The sequence below is a fragment of the Manacus candei genome, unplaced genomic scaffold (genome assembly GCF_025592945.1).
Source record: "Manacus candei isolate 608988 ecotype Guabito, Panama unplaced genomic scaffold, ASM2559294v1 h1tg000048l, whole genome shotgun sequence".
NCBI lineage: Eukaryota > Metazoa > Chordata > Aves > Passeriformes > Pipridae > Manacus > Manacus candei.
Window position 1 is genome coordinate 10,061,858 of NW_026138096.1, and position 18,270 is coordinate 10,080,127.

At 50.4% G+C, this 18,270-nt stretch overlaps 1 protein-coding gene across 1 annotated transcript; it reads right to left on the minus strand.

Annotated features, from left to right (window-relative positions):
• Positions 1–13,667: 13,667 nt before the first annotated feature.
• On the minus strand, positions 13,668–18,048 carry LOC127476134 (inositol 1,4,5-trisphosphate receptor-interacting protein-like 1). Its single transcript, XM_051798658.1, has 3 exons — positions 17,910–18,048; positions 16,613–17,479; positions 13,668–14,187 (listed from the first exon to the last, which is right to left on the minus strand). Exons 2-3 carry the CDS (start codon positions 17,474–17,476, stop codon positions 14,116–14,118), a joined length of 936 nt encoding a protein of 311 aa, XP_051654618.1. The 5' UTR covers positions 17,477–17,479; positions 17,910–18,048; the 3' UTR covers positions 13,668–14,115.
• Positions 18,049–18,270: the final 222 nt, after the last annotated feature.

Here is an 18,270-nt window from a genome sequence, read left to right on the forward strand (position 1 = left end):
TTTGCACAACCTCCTGGGGCAAGCTGCTCCACTGTTTCAGTGTTGCCACAGAGAAAAAGTTTTTCCATATGTCTGATCAGAACCTCTTGTGTTTCAACTGTTGCCTCTTGTTTCTTCATCCTCCCACCATGGACCCCAGTGAGGAGCCTGGCTCTGTCTTCTTGATAATCTGGTACTGGAGAGCTGCAATCAGATCTCCTAGGAATCTCTTCTTCAGGCTGGACAAGTTTCCAGTCTCCACAGTCTCTCCTTATGGGGTGTGTGTTGTAAGCCCCAACTATCTTGGTGCCCCCTCCAAATGTCTCATTTAGATCTCTAGGTAGAGGGATAGTCAATGTATTGCCTATGATCTTGTTAATACAGCCAAGGCTCAGGCTGCTTTTTGGCCTTCTTTACTTCCAAGGCACACTGTTTGCTCATGTGCACCTTGCAGTTTTTCATGACCCCGTGTCCTTCTCAGCAGAACTGCTCCTCCACCCAATCATTAGCCATCCTGTACTGTTGCCAGGAGCTCTTCCTTCCACAGTCCAGGGCTTTCCATCTGTCCTTGTTGAATTGTATAAGATTTCTGTCATGCCATTCCTCCAGCCTCTGTAGGTCCTTCTGAGTGGTAGCCCTGCCCTCAGCATGTGGACTTGTCCTCCCAACCTGGTGTCAGCTGCAGGCTTAGTGGGAGTGCACTCTATCACCTCTTCCAGATCATGGATAAAGATGTTAAACAGGACAGGTCCCAGACAGACCCCTGCAGTACTGCCTGGAGGACTGCACCCCATTAACTGATCCCTGAGCTTGATCATCCAACCAGGTTTGTACCCATCTCTATGCCCACCCCTCTAGACCATAACATCCCAACTTGGATACAAGAACATTGTTGGAGACACTGTTGAAAGCTTGCTAAGTTCAAAGTGGCATCCATTGTTCTCCCCTCATCCAGAAATCCAGTCACTTTATCACAGAAAGGAGTCAAGTTGATCAGGCACAGTTTACCCTTATCCAAACCTCTTCCCCATCACCTTCTCCATCAGGTGCCCAGAAACATGCTCCAGGAGGACAGGGTCCACTCTTTTCCCAGGGTCCAAAGTGAGACTGTCTGGGCATAACATATATAATGCATAACTGGGTGGCAGTGCAAGGACTGCTGAACTGCAGTAACATCAGCAGGGCACGTTCCAGGAGCTGCCCTGAGATGAAAGTGTGTGCCTTTGCTTTGGGAAGAGGGGAATTTTTGCTTACGTGAGACCTTGAAGAGTGACCATTGACCTCCAACCAACCAGACACACCCAACTATGTTTGTGTTGACATATGTTGCATTTTCTCTGCTTTCTGTAAGCCCAAAGGAGTAACGAAGAAGAGGAAAGGGCTGATTTAGCATTGCCTGACAGATGCAAGAGCAATTACCAGAACCCATCAAGGCTTTTCTCAGCTCCAGGAAGCGTGAAGAGCATATTTTGACAATGTGCCACAGGCAGACAGGGTCCTGCTTTGTGTTATGTTGTGAATAAATAGTGCCTGGCCGTGTCAAGAGTTTATGCAGGGTTTTCAGGATCTGCCGAGGATCTGTCATTGAAGAGTTTCTTTTACTTCTCAGAACAGCATAACAAATTAAATAAAGCATGATCTCTGCAGCACACAGTTTTACTGTGCCATAATAGGAATCTGAGCAGGACAAAACAAATAAAAGTCTCAAAAAAGAACAGGCAAGTTGGAGGCTGCGTGAGGGACAGATCAAAACAGTCCTGTTTTCATACCATGGAGACAGAAGGCTGCTCACTGGTGCTCAGAGGGGAAGGACACAGACTCTGAGTGCATGAGGTTATTGATGCTGCACTGAGCAGTGTTGACCCATCTCATATACCAAGCATAGAAATCCCATAACTGATCTCTCTTCTCCAGAAAGAAGGCTGTTTTCTCAAAAATTTACCCCAGCAAATGTCTCTGTTCCCCCACCTGTGCCAAGCCCAGGAGGGCCCACCACACATGATGTCTGTGTGCTTCTGTCTGCCATCATACAGTCAGATGTGTAGGTCACGCATGACAGGAGCATCTTCTGCGCAGCTCCAAACCATTTCTTTCTTTTCCCCCATTCTCAGAATCAGGTTTTCTTTTAAAGAGTACTCATCAAAACAGACCCCTCCAAGTCATTGCTAAATCGGATTATTTCGCTTCAACAGCTCGGGGGAAAAGAGCTTCCTTCCTAAATCTGGGAAGATGTTACAGCAAGGACCAGTAGGTGCCCATGTCTTACCCTAATAATACAGAGGCAGGAGGCAGGATGTGTATTTAGAGCTGGGGGCTCAGCAGTGCTTCTAGGATCCCCCCTTCAGAAGGTGGACTCACCTGCCAGCCTCTCCGCTACAGTGAGACCACCAACGCTTCCTGCGTGTGGAAGATGTCTTATCCTGACAGCAGAAATAAAGCTGCTCTTCCTAGAAATGTACAAATGTTAAATCACACTCACTCACTTATAACACTGGAGTTGTGCCAGAGAACAAAAGAGGCACCTGTGCCAGGATAAATCATCTCTGAAGAGAGAGGAGAGCGTTATTTGCCAGCTAGGCTGGCAAGCCAGTTCAAAACCAAGGGCCTTGAGCCAACACATGCCAGTTCTACCCTTCCCACTGCTGCAAAATGACTTGCTTAAGATGTGGCATTTCAGATTGAGAAGCAGAATTAGTGTGGTTTTGATGCTGTAATAGATTTATAGAAAATTCTTCCGGCAAAAGCACGTAACCTGAAAACCCAGTTGCAGGATTGCTTGGAGGCATCTTTGGACCTTCTCCGTACTTTGGACGCTCAGTGTGTTGTGTATGCCTTTACTTTGACTTAAATTTGCATTGCCTATTCTTTCTATTTTTGTTTCCCTTTTGTTTTTATTTCTGTTTGGGGGAAAAAACACATCTTTGGAATGCATGTTGTTTCTGAACACTCTGCTGTAAGGTTTGCTGCTGAGAAACAGTGGCTAAAGGCTGTGAGTTCCTGGCTGTTTCAATGCTTCCTCAGTGACCCAGCAGTACAAATACAGCTCTGTGGCCAGACCAAGAGGACATACTGCACGTTTAGTCTTTGCTTTCAAGAGGTGTGCTGAGTGAGAAACCACCAAATAATTCGTGGGAAGCATACTGTGTTTTAAAACACAAGCAGAAACATATTTTGTTATTTTTGCATTGTTTGTTATCAAAAAAAGCTATCATTCACCTTGCTTGAATATTATTTTTAAGCCTAGCATAGTAACACACGTGATCTCCATGAGCTGACAGCTACAGGACACTAGTTCTACTGGAGCATGGTGAACACTTGGGATGGACAGACATACCGTGGGAGCTTTCCCTCCTGCAGCCCTGCAGTATCATCCTCTCCATCAGCATTGCTGGCTCCTTGCCATATTCCCTTCTTGCCCACTGTCCCTTCTATCCAAACAGCAATTCCCATCTCTCTGGCAGTGCCTGCAGCACTCCCTTCGTGGCAATCTGAGCCGAGCCAAGACATTTCCTTCTCTGGGATGCAACCCGAGGTCAACTGTCAAGACTTTTTTATTTGGAGCTGAGACTTTAACTGGCCAGGAATCTGTGTGCTGAGAATGGTAGCAGAAAGAGAGGCCTTTCCAAAACCTGTGGGAAATATTAATGTGGAAGAGAGACTGGTTGCTTAAATGGCCCTTTACAGACTTCTTTTCTCTCCTCTGGTTAGAGATCAGCGAGCCCTTTCTTAGCCCTGAAGTTTTTTTTAATTCACTTGTCAGGAGGTTTTCTGGCACAGCTAAAAGTAAGGCAACAGGCAGCAAGCTTTGTCAGTAGGACTTAGGGGATGTCAGTCTGGCCTTTGGTGTTGTAATCCCTTGTAAAGATTATAACTGCTTTAATTAGGGGTTGAACTTTCCTGTTTGCATGAGGTTTTCTTTCACAGAGGGGTCCTATCCAGCAAAAGCCACAAATATTTTAGTATAAACATCCTCAGTCATTATAATTTATTTCCCTCCCCAAAATGGAAATGCACTTTTATCACTGTTAAATACTTACTGCTCTGAAGTTTACTAGTTTAAAAGCATTAGAGCAAAAGCAGTGCATTAACAGGTGCAAAGGTGAAGTGGCTTCAGAGGAAATCCAGCATTTGCTTATTATGCTAGTTTTCTGTTCCATAATGAACTCCAAGCACTAAGGACATTCACCACTGCTGTGAATAGGGGACAGGCTTGGTCTTTAAATGAAAAGATGGGTAATGAAAAGATGTTTTCTGTGACTTTTATTTTGAGTGAAAGATTGGGGGGATAACTTTCCCAGAGCATTTGCCAGAGTAACTTCTGGCAATAACTGCACTTGCTGTAGTTATATTGGCAAATGTGTCTACCATAGCCAGTAATGAAAAGACACTATAAAATTCATTGCAAATGTCCCCCTTGCTTTTAGGAGATGTTTAATGCAATCACTTATGACTGTGGGGCTCCTACTTAGAGGTCTTCTCACCCTTGCTACATGAAGGAGGGTGAATCCAATCTTAAATGTGCCTATTTCTCTGCTGCCCAAGGAAGCCCAGAGTGTCTGGCTCAAGTATCCACATCACTGTGGGAGGCCTGGAGGCTGGGTCAGATGAACCTCGGGGGAAACCAGCGTCAAATGTCAGATAAACATCAGGCAAGCAGATACACAGACCTTGCCTTAAGCAAGACTGAAGAGTATTAAAACACTAGAGTGGGAAACTAAAAATAAAGCTCATTTAATTAGTCACTACAGCCTCTAATGGAAAATAATAGAGATCTGCAGAACTGGAGATGAAAAAATGTGACGTTTCAGATGTCTCTCGCACAAGAGTGGTGATGAATCACCTCATTGCTGTTTTTCTTCGGCAGCAGCAGCAAGCAGAGGTGTAAAAATTAATGCAAGTTCATAGGGAGTCACTGGTTTGCAAACCACACAGAATAGCCATAGCTATTTAAATCAAATTCAAGTTATAAATGTTGCTGACAATGCAATTCTATTCTCTAATTCAATTATATTCATAACTTATATACTTCTGATTGCTGTGTTGGGGAGGGTGTTTTGTTGCTTCTCATGAAAGATATGAAGAGTAAGTTGGGTAGCTATCTTTGAAGATGAGGCATTTGGCTTTCTTTTCAATCAATATTGCTACTATTTGATTAATGGCAAGAAGACAGAGCTTGGTTTACTTGCCCCAGCCACCTTTACTTAGCACTAGCAAAGAAATGAGCTTTTAATACAGCGGAAATTATTCTAAAAGGTCAGGTGAAGATGGAATCTAATCCAGCTGAAGTGCTTCCTGTCTTTGCAAATAACGTGGTTTAGCATTCCTCGTGTGTGGGGATGAAAATGGGATGAAGAGATTTTTGCCTTGAAATCCTAGAAATCACAGGCCATAGAAGCTTCTGAGCACCAGTTTCACAACCCCTGTGTGTTCCCAGATAGGCTGGGTAAAGACCGTGGCTGTTGGTCCAGCTCTTGTTTTAGCACCTGAGAGCAATAACTTCATTTTATTTTTAACCTCAAATGACTACAGTTTGTCTTGCAGTAAATCTGTGATAGTTTTCAATTAAAAGGTCATAAAAAAGGTCATAAAAAAAAAGAACAAAAACCCATTTCCGTTTTATGACCCTTTATCATCAGTAGCGCACTAAAAATGGTGTTTGCACACGTTCTTTTAAGTGACATTTGTCCAGCCATCCTGTAGCAAATTGGGACAGACAAGTGTCTTGCTCCTCTGGATGTCTGCTGGGAACATCAGTGCCAAAAATACTTGTAACCACAAGACTTAGCTGAGAGACCAGTTTGACATCTAATACCGGTGATCATGTCATTGTTTTATACTTGCTTTTGCCTGATGCTCTGAGCACAGCTGGCCAGATCCTTCTCTGTTTCCCATTTTGAGGGCAAGATGTGGCATCCCTGTGGCCAGTGGGGCTCCTTGTGAAACACACTTGGCTCCTTCTGTCCCCCAACAGTTATTGTGGCTTCTATGAAAATAATACTAAAAATAATTCAGGAATAAGCCTTATCTTTATCATTAAGGAAAGAGTTTGCTTTGTTCAGACCTGCCAGGCAGGGCACACGCAGTTCCCTGATGTTTCATTTTGACTTATCTACAGCCAGTTTTCGTCTCTGCCGGCACTGGAAGAATGCCTGCGGAGGTCTCAGTACAAAACTGAAACAAAAAAATCTCACCTTCCTGATGTGATTTACTTTCTCCTCACAGCTTGGCAGCATCCCTCTGGTTTTACTGCCATGTTCATGTCTCCTGCATTAATCACTCTGCTTCCCAGCCTGCACAGTGCACCAGGCTCTGCTCTGCACAGACCACCGTGCGAGTCTGGCCCCGGTTCCAGCAGCTTTCTGCCTTCTGGTGGCCTTCAACCTGTCAGGCTGTACAATGAATGCAGCATGTAGGTCAGGCAGAAAGTGTTTACTTTATCCTTCCATGCTTTGGCTGTTAACCAGGTGCGTTGAGCAACCAGTCTTGCAGGGACTGCCTTGCTCCTTAAATCCCCCTTTCCCAGGCTGCATTTCTGAGACTATCACAGCAGCAGAGTGATTTGCTGCCACCTCCTTGTCCCTCAGTTCACACTGTTCACAAACAAAAATCCTTCACCTACAGAGAACCTGTATTGTCTGTGGCAGGACCTCGTTCAACTCACTGTGTAGTGACCTGGCACTGCTTCTGATAGCAGCACAAACCGACACGTATCCTCATCTCCCCAGCAGTGCTGCAGTCTGTGAAAGGCTCTGCTCACTCTTATCCTCCCTTAATTCTGTCTCCCAGATCACCTCTTCCCACCTGGTTTCACAGGGATGAGGTTTCCTTTCTGCTCCTGATGATGTTCTACCACTGATTTGTAGCTATGAGCATGATCTGCAGGCTTGTGCTGGCCATGGTTATCTGCCCAAGTGCTTTCCTGCCAAGACCAGCAGCAGATGGTTGTCTGTTTGGTGTCTGTTTTGAGTGCTCCAGTGCCTGCCTCCCATCTCCTCCTCACTCATTGCCTGCTTCTCTTTCTCCTGGGGATTTATCTCCATATACCTGGCCTCCTAATAAATAAATCTTTGCTTGCTTTTCCACTTCTCCCTCTCATTTGGGTTTATGTTTCTTTTCCTGTTTTTCAGAAGTGAGAGATGATACTTGGCCGGAGAGAGGACATTAGGAAACTGGAGGTGGTGCCTTTATGAACTAGCTGAAGGAGAATTTAATCCATCAAAGGAACCAAGAGGCAGTGAGTGATGAAATTGCCATTTTCGGAGAGGTAGAGCGACACAGCAAGAATTTTTCTGTCCCTTTAACTTCATCTTGCAAAACTCAGATCCATCCCTCAGGAAATGTACTCAACTCCTAATTAACGAAGTCTTAGAGGTTTGGAGAGCACTAACCCATCCAGCCCACTCACTGCTGTGTACAGATTATTTTGTCTTACTGATTATCTTTAAGAACACCAAGTCAGGGGTGGCAAATTGCTTATAATGATAAAAAAAGCTGACATACCTGCATTAGTCCAATGCAGTGCACACCTGCACCACAAGGGTACTTAATCAGTCCCAACCCTTTCTTAAATTGTTTTAGCTTCTGCCTGCAAATTACTGAATTCTAGTGTAATTTACTTAAGGAAGGGTTAAATTGGGCTAAGTACATCTCCATTATGTGCTCTTACTGCTTTAATTAGGTCCATTTAAAATCAGCTTTGAAAAGTTGCACCAACTGGTTAGTTAACATAGATCAGGGTCTAGATAGGATGAAAGAGCGAAATAATTCATTCAGTCATCAGTTAATCATTTTTTATGGCTAGATGTCAGATGGTCTTGACCTAAGTTTATGGTTTTGTTAAGCCTGGCTGTGCTGGGGGTGAAATCAGCTGAATTTGAAAACATCTTTTCCCACCATGCTGCCTTAGACTCCAGCCTGGCTGGGTTTGGTCTGTGTGTTTCATGCCAGAGGTGTTGCCAGCTACCACAGAGTCAGCAGCCTCAGTATTGGCCTGTAACTCTCTGGTCATGTCCCCCAGAGTCAGAAAGGAAGACCAAAGGAGAGCATCACAGCACAGAGACATCCTTCTGAAAATTCACCTTTCCCCAGAGCTGGAGCAATTTGGGAAGGAAAACCACAGAGCAAAGATACGGTTCCTTGCATTTCACCACTGCTCATGACAACACCCAAAGATGATTAAAAAAAAAAGTTAAAGAAAGAAAATACTGAAACAACCTCTTGACTTAAAAGGGTTTGGGTTTTTTCGGTGGTGCAAGAGGCAGGGACTGCATTTGGTTTGGAAAGGGTGTGGCAGGAGCAGCTCCCTCACACCACTGCAGTGCAGAGGATCAGTGTTATAAATGGGTAATCTTTTTTGGTGCTTGTTGGGTGGTTGGTATTGCCCTGAACCGGTTAACCAAGCAGTAAAACACCACCATAAAATTGTCCTGATATCTCCTCACTGTGTGTTCAGATAGTCACATGTGACAGGCTCAGGCACAAGGATTTGATCTGGTGACCCCCAAAAAAGCACCTACGCTGCTTCAAGTCAAAACCATCCATAGCTCAGTATAACTCTCCAACAGTGCCATTAAAAAACAGGGCAGGTAGAGGGTGATCCTCTCTCTGTTATTAATTCTCAGACCTTGTCAATAAGTGATGTAAGGGTTTCCCGAAGCAGAGGCTGTGAACGAGCCGGTGTGCCCTGGAGCTCCTGAGGACCCTGTCCTCTATGAACTGGCCTAATCTCTTCTTAAACCCCTTTAGACTTTTCATCACTAATGTATCTCATGGAAAGGATTTCCATGGTTCAATGGCTGCTGGGGGTGCAATAATTTCCTTTTGTGTGGTTAAAGCTGTTTCTTGCCAATGTCATCCAAAAGAAAAGCATGAGGTGCCTGGATGAGAGCCGTGGAGGATGTTCAAAGGGCAAGGATCAAGTTCCGTGTGCTCAGCAGCTATTAAAAAATCTCTGTGGGAAAGGCAGGGGAATCTGGGAAATCATTCACCTGGAGCTTAGGCCAGAGGGTGAACAAGCTACAGGGGAAGGGAGAGGTTGCTGCCATGATGCACCCATCCCCCTCTGGCTGGCATTTCACATCAAAGTCAGATTTGAGAGAGGAAGACAGAATTTCCCAGGTCAAATTTTGCATGATGTTTCAGGTGTGTGTTTCTCCACTGAATGCAGATACACCAGAGAAGAAGTCTTTCCTAATAGATAACCAATAATTAATTTGTTTATCCCAACACTGTGGTGGTTCTGAATTCTCAGCCAAATAAGTGTTTGAGAAAAATACGAAAATACTTCTGTGTGATTTTTATCTCTCCACCTGCAACCAAACTTCCCAGCTGCAACATTTAAACTTTGTCATAAATCACACTTCCCATAGCTTTCCATCACTCAGATGTGTCTTTTCCAATGCAAGTCTTTGGTTTTCCATCCTTAGAAGAGCCAGAAAAGCCACAGCATTAGTATCTCCAAGGAAATTTCTTCTTTGCCCCTTAGTCAAGCTGGATGTAAAGATGTGCAGTGCCGTGAGGACGTAGGTCTTGGGTGCCTCCCAGCTGCTCATTCCCAGCCTTGCAAAGGCACCACAAATGTAACCATCTCATTGCACAGTGTCAAAGCAGTTGAGCTGGCAGGTGTTCAGGCAAATTTCAGGGAGATTATTTGCATGAATAGTTATTCTTGCTCTGCGAAGGGATCGCTGCAATTAACTTCTTCATTACTGGGTACACTTACTTTTATTTTTTGTTGCTGTCCTGCACACATGTTCCCACGGAGGGGAAGAGAAGGAACGACTCTTGCTGTGCCCTCCTACCCTTTGCTCCGCTCAGTCGGCACACGCTGCTTGCAAACCAGGGTGATGGGTTTGGGCTGGATCTGATCAGCTCTCTGCTTATTGCACACAGGTTTAGCAGAGTGAAATACTGCCATAGGCGTGTCTGGAAGAGCATTCTTGAATAATATATATATTATATGGTACAAAAGTTAATGCAGCTGCTTGTGTCAGGATCCAGCCTGGCAGCAGGACAGTGGGAGCAGAGAGCTCTTTCGAAAGGCACTTTCCTCCCCTTTAGCCTCCCCTTCCTCTTCCCTGCTAAGCACCACTGATGTTGTGTCCTAACTCAGTGCTGGCATTTAAGCCCTCCATTAAGCCAGTATCAGATCCTCATCATGTCTTTCTTTTTTTTTCTTTTTTAAGCCTGTTTTGTCTTCAAAAACAGCCTTCGCAAGCCCTGGCCTGTCCCCCAGCCCTGGCACATTTTAGGGCTAGGAGGTGATTTCAGACAGCTCTGACAAAGGGGTGGAAAGACCTGGGTTTTGGCTTTTTCATTCATGAAAAGCAGCGAGGGCCAAATCAGAAGCAGGTGAATAAACTGTACATCTGTGATATCCTCAGCATGTGTCGACTCACAGCCCTAAAAAGGGAGACAGGCACCATTGGTGTTATGGGTAATGTGCAGAGAGGTGGTGGGAAGGATGGGGATGCAGACAGAAATGTTTCAAGGGGGACACTAAAGAAGGCACAGAGGTAGGAGGGCTGAAGGCATTGGGAATTTAGGACATCTCATTCGGGGTCCTCCAGCCTTCGTTGTCCCCTCTCTGGCCAGTGCTATTCAGAATGCTGCAGAGCTGTGTTCACCACTAGCCCTTTCTGATGTTTCCAAAGTTAATCCCGTGTATTGATCTTTCCCGGACACTAAAACCTCACCTCAAGGTCTGGCATTTTGTTCTAGCAATTAATTATTAACTCTCTCGCCTCACTCTGGGCTACAAAGGCCTGGCCACTTGGAGAGCTGGGTGGACCCAGGGCTCACCCAGCAAGTGCAGGGGAGGATAGAGAGGGTGGATGTTGACCTGGTGGTGTCAGGAGAGCTTGAGTCTCAAGGCTGTGCCAGCATTTGCCATTCAAATCTATGAAGCAGATTTTACAAGAAGGGGAAAAAAATAATCCGTACCCGGGAAAGGCACCTTCCTGGCAGCTCCCACCAAGCCAGAAGGGCAGTGGATGAGCCAGGGTGGCTTGAGAAGGCCAGAACCTTGGGTACCAGAACCTATTGGTCAAAACTGTCAGCAGGAGGTTGTTGGTCACAAAAATGGCTCAGGAAACAGTCTAGCTCTGATATATCCATGGCTACAACCCTGCTTGATGGTTTGATCTTTTTTGTTTTGAAGGCCTGTGGTATCTAGTTTTCCGTCTTTCCATTGACAAGAAATCCACTGATTTGCTTATCAGAAACTTAGATCATTAATGCTTTCCTTCTGTTCATGCACCCATGTCTTTTTCAATCTTCCAAGTTCTTTACTACTAATTAAATGAGGTATTTCCTTCTTTATATTATTAATGATCCCAGATATTCATGATCTGAGGCTACCTGATACCATAAGATTTCTTAAAGGTAACACATTTTGAGTTTACTTTGTTTTCTGCCTTTAATGATCTGAGTTCTTATGTTAAAATCCTTAATGGTAACCATCACAGTACAAGATTTCTTCTTTAAAAAAAAAATCCCAAGTATTTTCAAGAAATTAAACCTCTGAGAGAATCCCCCAAATACATACATATCTGTGACTGTTATTACCACTGTGGCTTTTTAAAAGGGGGAAGCTGTCACGACTGCAAAATCAAACTCAGAACATGGGCCACATGTTCTAACTTTCCAGAGTTAGAAAGTTTCAGTTCCTTCACTGCCCAGAAATTTGAGGCTAGCTGTGAGTTCACAGGGCTGCTTCAGCTGAGTGAATCCCCAGAGTGAAGGAAACAGCCTATTCCGAGCTCCTGGGCTTGTGGAATCACCAGCTGGCCAAGAGAGGGAATTGTCCCACTCTGCTCTGCACTGCTGCGGCCTGCCCTGGAATATTGTGTGCAGCTTTGGGCACGGCAAGGGAAGAAAGATATCGAGCTATTGGAGAGCGATGATATTTGGAGATCCAAAGGAGGGCGATGAGGGTGGTGAAGGGCCTTGAGGGGAAGCCGTAGAAGAAGCGGCCCAGGGCTCTTGGTCTGCTCAGCCTGGAGAAGAGGAGACTCCTTGCAGTTCCAGCTTCCTCCCGAGGGGAAGAGGAGGGGCAGGCACTGCTCTTTTCCCTGGGCTGAGCAGTGACAGGAGCCCATGAAACGGCCTCCAGTTGTGTCCGGGAAGGCTTCACTTGGGTATTAGAAAAAGGTTCTTCAGCCAGAGGGGGGTTGGCTCTGTAGGGATAGGTACAATTTTGGAAGAATTTGTGACCGAAAGCTAGAACTCAATTTCCCTTTGCAAGACTGTAAAATGCCTTCTCCAATGGGTTGGATGTTTCTTTTTCCCTTCCTTCTGCATTTCTGAGTAAGTTGCAGGGAGAAGCTGTGTGCAAGCTCTCTCCCTGCTATGCCGAGAGAGAAGATGTTTGCAGACCTGTGCAAGGCCTCCTGGGGCCAGCGAGGGTGGGGGAGGAGAGAGAGAAGATGCCAAAAGCCTTGGAGAAGGTGGGGCATGGCCTTTTGGCCCTGGGGGCCTGCTGGGTGCAGCGTCCCTGAGGAGTGGTCTTGCACCTGAAAGCAACCTTTTTTTCATCCTTCCACTGCTTTGGCAATCCTGGGAAGAATACCTGCGTATATTTAAGCTTACAGGTACTGGAAGGGGCTACTCAAGGAAGTGGTCCCAGCACCAAGGCTGCCAGAGTTGAAGAAGGATTGGCATGCTACTCTCAGGCACATGCTGGGACTCTTGGGGATGGTCCTGTGCGGGGCTAAGGCTTGGACTGGAGGACCCTTGGGGGTCCCTTCCAACTCAGCACATTGGCTGGGATTGCGGGTGGTGTCCTGGGCCCCCATCCCCCAGCGGGAAGCGCCGCAGCTCCGCCTCAGCGGCGGCTCTGCCCCCGCAACAGGGAGGGTGCGGACAGCCACCAGCTCCAGGGGTGCCCTGGGGGCTCATCAGCCTCTGGCAAGTAGCTCAGCCACCAGACCCACTCGGCTGACACACACATCCCTGCACCTATGGCAAAGGCTCTGGCAAGGCAGTGGCAGCTGCCACACAAACCTGCAGCCGCCCAGCTTTGGGGCTGCAGGGAGTGCCAGAGCTGGTGCTGCTGCTGGACGGCAGCAGAGGCAGCAGCTGTGCAGGTGTGAGCAGGTGGCTGGTCTGCTGCGCCTGCTGGTGGAGCTGCGAGAGGAACTAGAAAGGTTCCAAAGTATCCAAGAGGAGGAGATGCACTAGGGAAGCCATGCTCTGGCCTCCCAGAGACAGTAGCAGTGCCTCAAGAAAACAAAAGATCAAGAGTGTCCTGCACCCTCCCCCCAGCAGGCTGAAGGAAGTAGATGAAAAGAAAGGGCTGAATGGAGGCCTCCTGCTGGGGGCAGGAGGCAAAAGCCCTCCTTCCCAGCACCAAAGACTGCTTGGAGTTAGAAGGCATCCTAAAGACCAGGGAACTGCAACCCCCTGCCACAGGCAGGGCCACCTTGCGCTCGAGCAGCTCGCTCAGACATCGCACCCTTAAGGAGAAGGGAGCCCCCAAGATTTGGAAATGCTCATGCTCCAAAGCAATGCCCAGAGTCCCAAGGTCCGCAAAAGCTCCGACTAGTTTACAAGTAAAATCCATCCTTGGCATGGACGGTAGTCTGTTAGTGCCAGAGCTAGTGGATAAGCACACAGCAGTGGGCTTTAGAAAAAGGGCTACGGTGCAAGGGAAGAGAGAAGGCAAGGGACGAATTCACGAGGTGAGGGAGAGAAAGAGAGAAAGAAGAGAGACAACTCCCCAGGCAGCCCCAGCCCCAGCCCCAGCCCGGCAGTACGAGAAACAGAAAAGGCCTTGACACTGGGCAATCTCTGCTCAACCTTTCTCTTTATTTTCAAGTTGGAAGCAGAAAGGGAGCAAAAGGCAACCCCGTGTGGAGTAGATGCAGAAGATGGAAGCCTATCCTACCTATCTTAGCCTAACTCTACCCCAGCCTAAGCCCGCCCTTGGGAAAACACTAGCTTAACATCTAACCCCCTACAAGCCTAAGGCCATCCTAAGCCTAACTCTACCCCAGCCTAAACCCGCCCTTGGAAAATCTAACCCCATCCGTAATCTATCCTACTCTACTCTTATCCTACTCTATCCTACTCTATCCTACTCTATCCTACTCTAACTCTAGCCCAGACTAAAGCAGCAGGTGGGAGAGCTGCAGGTGCCTATTCCAGCACCAGGAAGTTGCCTGGCCGGCCCTGCCGCAGCGCCAAGAGCAGCTCAGCGCAGAGCTGCACCTGGCAGGGGCCGGTCAGCAGGAGCCTGCAGGAGCGGGAGGAGGGCAGCAGCTGGAGCTTCCAGTCATGCCACTGGGGCAAACGCTCCCAGGCTGCTTCCACCAAGTCCTGCACCCAGCCGGCGACTTTCTCCACCTCCAAGTGGGAGCCTGTGCAGAGGGTGCGTAGCAGGCGCGAGGGCTGAGCGTCGTGCGTGGGGTGGACAAAGCACGACGTCTCCCCCGTCGTGCTGGAGCACGAGCACTCCAGCACCACCCGGATGTTGGAGCACCTCTCTGGCACATTCTTGCCGGCCGGTGGCTGCAGCTGGAAAGAGTGCCTGGGGGGTGGCCTCAGGAAGACGACCAGCTGGTAGACGATCTGGTGCCCCAGGTCACTCCAGGACTCCATGGGGCCCTGCTTCTGGGTGGCCGGGTGCAGCTCTGGCATGAAGGTGTTCTGGGAGAGCACCTGGCACACCTCCAGCAGGTCCCGCACCAGCTTCTTCAGGGTGCGGCCCATGTAGGGCAGGTCCTGCGGCGGTGACCGGCTGAGCTCTGGGAAAGGCCTGACGGCCCCGGCTGCTGCGCCGAGCTCTTCTTCCTCCTCTCCTCGCCGGCTGTCCCGCTGACGGCGCCAGGCCAGCCAGCAGAGCACAGCCGCTGCAACCACCCAGAAGAGCCAGTGCTGCAAGATCCACAGGAGTGGAACTTTTTCCAGGGCCCTCCTCCACTCCATTTCCTCCTGCAGCTCGCTCATCTTCTCCTCGAGAAACATCTGCCGTCTCTTCATGCGCTCCAGAGCGACTGCATCGCTCGGGCGATCGTGGGTCGGCTCGGGCAGGACGGCCAGCACAGCCAGGAGGAGCACAAGTGCTGAGTCCATGGCCTGCAGGAGATGGGAGACAAGTTTCCTCAGTGGCTTGGGGTGGGAGGGAGCACGGGCATCGAGGCTTGAAGGGAAGGCAGCGCCTGGCTGCAGACAGCACAGGGCCCATCCTGCCCCAGCCCGGAGCCTCCTTGTCAGTCCCTGGCTGGGCTGTGCCCCAGCAAAAGGCAAGAGACACCCGAGCAGAGCCTCCCGAGACCCCAACCCTGCCACATCACAGCATCCCATGGAGCCAGGGGCGGCCGGCCCATCCCCAAAGCCTCTTTGGAACCTGCCACCACAGAGAGCCCTGAGCAGCTGTGTGCCAGGCCGCAGGGGCACAACCGGGCCCTGCTGGGAGGGGCTCAGCTTTCGCTCAGGGCTACAACCCCCCGCGGGTGTCATCCCCACCCCCCATCCATCCCAGCCTTCCCCCTGCATCTGTACTCACTGATCGCCCAAGTCCAACTGCCCTGGGGCTGCCCGCTGTTGTCCTTAGGGACAGCTCCCATTGTGACCTGTCCTCCGTGATGTCACAGCCGCCAGAGACACCGGAGGCACGCAGCCAACAAGGCCGCGCCTTCACACCCCTCCCCTCAGCAGCACTTGCTTCTGGCCATCAGCACCCCAATGCCAAAGCCAGCGGGCAGGAGCTCCCTGGGGGTCTCTTGCCAAAGTGGGCAGCCCCAGCCACTCCCACGGTCAGCCGTGGCAGGACAAGCCTGTGACCGTGAGGACACAGGTGCAGAGCTGCAGAACCTCTGCACAGGTCCTTGCCCCGCTGGCTGGGCCTCCACCTGACTCTGACGAGTGGCAGCGCAGCACCAGCGCAGCTCCGGCCACTTGGCTTCCCGTCAAATCTTTGGGCATTTCAATAAAGCTTTGGATACTGTTTCTCACGTGATGCTTCGCGACCAAGTGTCCAGCACACAGCTGGAGAAACACAGCTTGCCGTGGCTGAGCGCTCGGCTCACGGCTCCGGCACAGATGGGGGAAAAAGGGTGCAAGGGAAGAGAGAAGGCAAGGGACGAATTCACGAGGCGAGGGAGAGAAAGAGAGAAAGAAGAGAGACAACTCCCCAGGCAGCCCCAGCCCCAGCCCCAGCCCGGCAGTACGAGAAACAGAAAAGGCCTTGACACTGGGCAATCTCTGCTCAACCTTTCTCTTTATTTTCAAGTTGGAAGCAGAAAGGGAGCAAAAGGCAACCCCGTGTGGAGTAGATGCAGAAGATGGAAGCCTATCCTACCTATCTTAGCCTAACTCTACCCCAGCCTAAGCCCGCCCTTGGGAAAACACTAGCTTAACATCTAACCCCCTACAAGCCTAAGGCCATCCTAAGCCTAACTCTACCCCAGCCTAAACCCGCCCTTGGAAAATCTAACCCCATCCGTAATCTATCCTACTCTACTCTTATCCTACTCTATCCTACTCTATCCTACTCTATCCTACTCTATCCTACTCTAACTCTAACCCAGACTAAAGCAGCAGGTGGGAGAGCTGCAGGTGCCTATTCCAGCACCAGGAAGTTGCCTGGCCGGCCCTGCCGCAGTGCCAAGAGCAGCTCAGCGCAGAGCTGCACCTCGCAGGGGCCGGTCAGCAGGAGCCTGCAGGAGCGGGAGGAGGGCAGCAGCTGGAGCTTCCAGTCATGCCACTGGGGCAAACGCTCCCAGGCTGCTTCCACCAAGTCCTGCACCCAGCCGGCGACTTTCTCCACCTCCAAGTGGGAGCCTGTGCAGAGGGTGCGTAGCAGGCGCGAGGGCTGAGCGTCGTGCGTGGGGTGGACAAAGCACGACGTCTCCCCCGTCGTGCTGGAGCACGAGCACTCCAGCACCACCCGGATGTTGGAGCACCTCTCTGGCACATTCTTGCCGGCCGGTGGCTGCAGCTGGAAAGAGTGCCTGGGGGGTGGCCTCAGGAAGACGACCAGCTGGTAGACGATCTGGTGCCCCAGGTCACTCCAGGACTCCATGGGGCCCTGCTTCTGGGTGGCCGGGTGCAGCTCTGGCATGAAGGTGTTCTGGGAGAGCACCTGGCACACCTCCAGCAGGTCCCGCACCAGCTTCTTCAGGGTGCGGCCCATGTAGGGCAGGTCCTGCGGCGGTGACCGGCTGAGCTCTGGGAAAGGCCTGACGGCCCCGGCTGCTGCGTCGAGCTCTTCTTCCTCCTCTCCTCGCCGGCTGTCCCGCTGACGGCGCCAGGCCAGCCAGCAGAGCACAGCCGCTGCAACCGCCCAGAAGAGCCAGTGCTGCAAGATCCACAGGAGTGGAACTTTTTCCAGGGCCCTCCTCCACTCCATTTCCTCCTGCAGCTCGCTCATCTTCTCCTCGAGAAACATCTGCCGTCTCTTCATGCGCTCCAGAGCGACTGCATCGCTCGGGCGATCGTGGGTCGGCTCGGGCAGGACGGCCAGCACAGCCAGGAGGAGCACAAGTGCTGAGTCCATGGCCTGCAGGAGATGGGAGACAAGTTTCCTCAGTGGCTTGGGGTGGGAGGGAGCACGGGCATCGAGGCTTGAAGGGAAGGCAGCGCCTGGCTGCAGACAGCACAGGGCCCATCCTGCCCCAGCCCGGAGCCTCCTTGTCAGTCCCTGGCTGGGCTGTGCCCCGGTAAAAGGCAAGAGACACCCGAGCAGAGCCTCCCGAGACCCCAACCCTGCCACATCACAGCATCCCATGGAGCCAGGGGCGGCCGGCCCATCCCCAAAGCCTCTTTGGAACCTGCCACCACAGAGAGCCCTGAGCAACTGTGTGCCAGGCCCCAGGGGCACAACCGGGCCCTGCTGGGAGGGGCTCAGCTTTCGCTCAGGGCTACAACCCCCCGCGGGTGTCATCCCCACCCCCCATCCATCCCAGCCTTCCCCCTGCATCTGTACTCACTGATCGCCCAAGTCCAACTGCCCTGGGGCTGCCCGCTGTTGTCCTTAGGGACAGCTCCCATTGTGACCTGTCCTCCGTGATGTCACAGCCGCCAGAGACACCGGAGGCACGCAGCCAACAAGGCCGCGCCTTCACACCCCTCCCCTCAGCAGCACTTGCTTCTGGCCATCAGCACCCCAATGCCAAAGCCAGCGGGCAGGAGCTCCCTGGGGGTCTCTTGCCAAAGTGGGCAGCCCCAGCCACTCCCACGGTCAGCCGTGGCAGGACAAGCCTGTGACCGTGAGGACACAGGTGCAGAGCTGCAGAACCTCTGCACGGGACCTTGCCCCGCTGGCTGGGCCTCCACCTGACTCTGACGAGT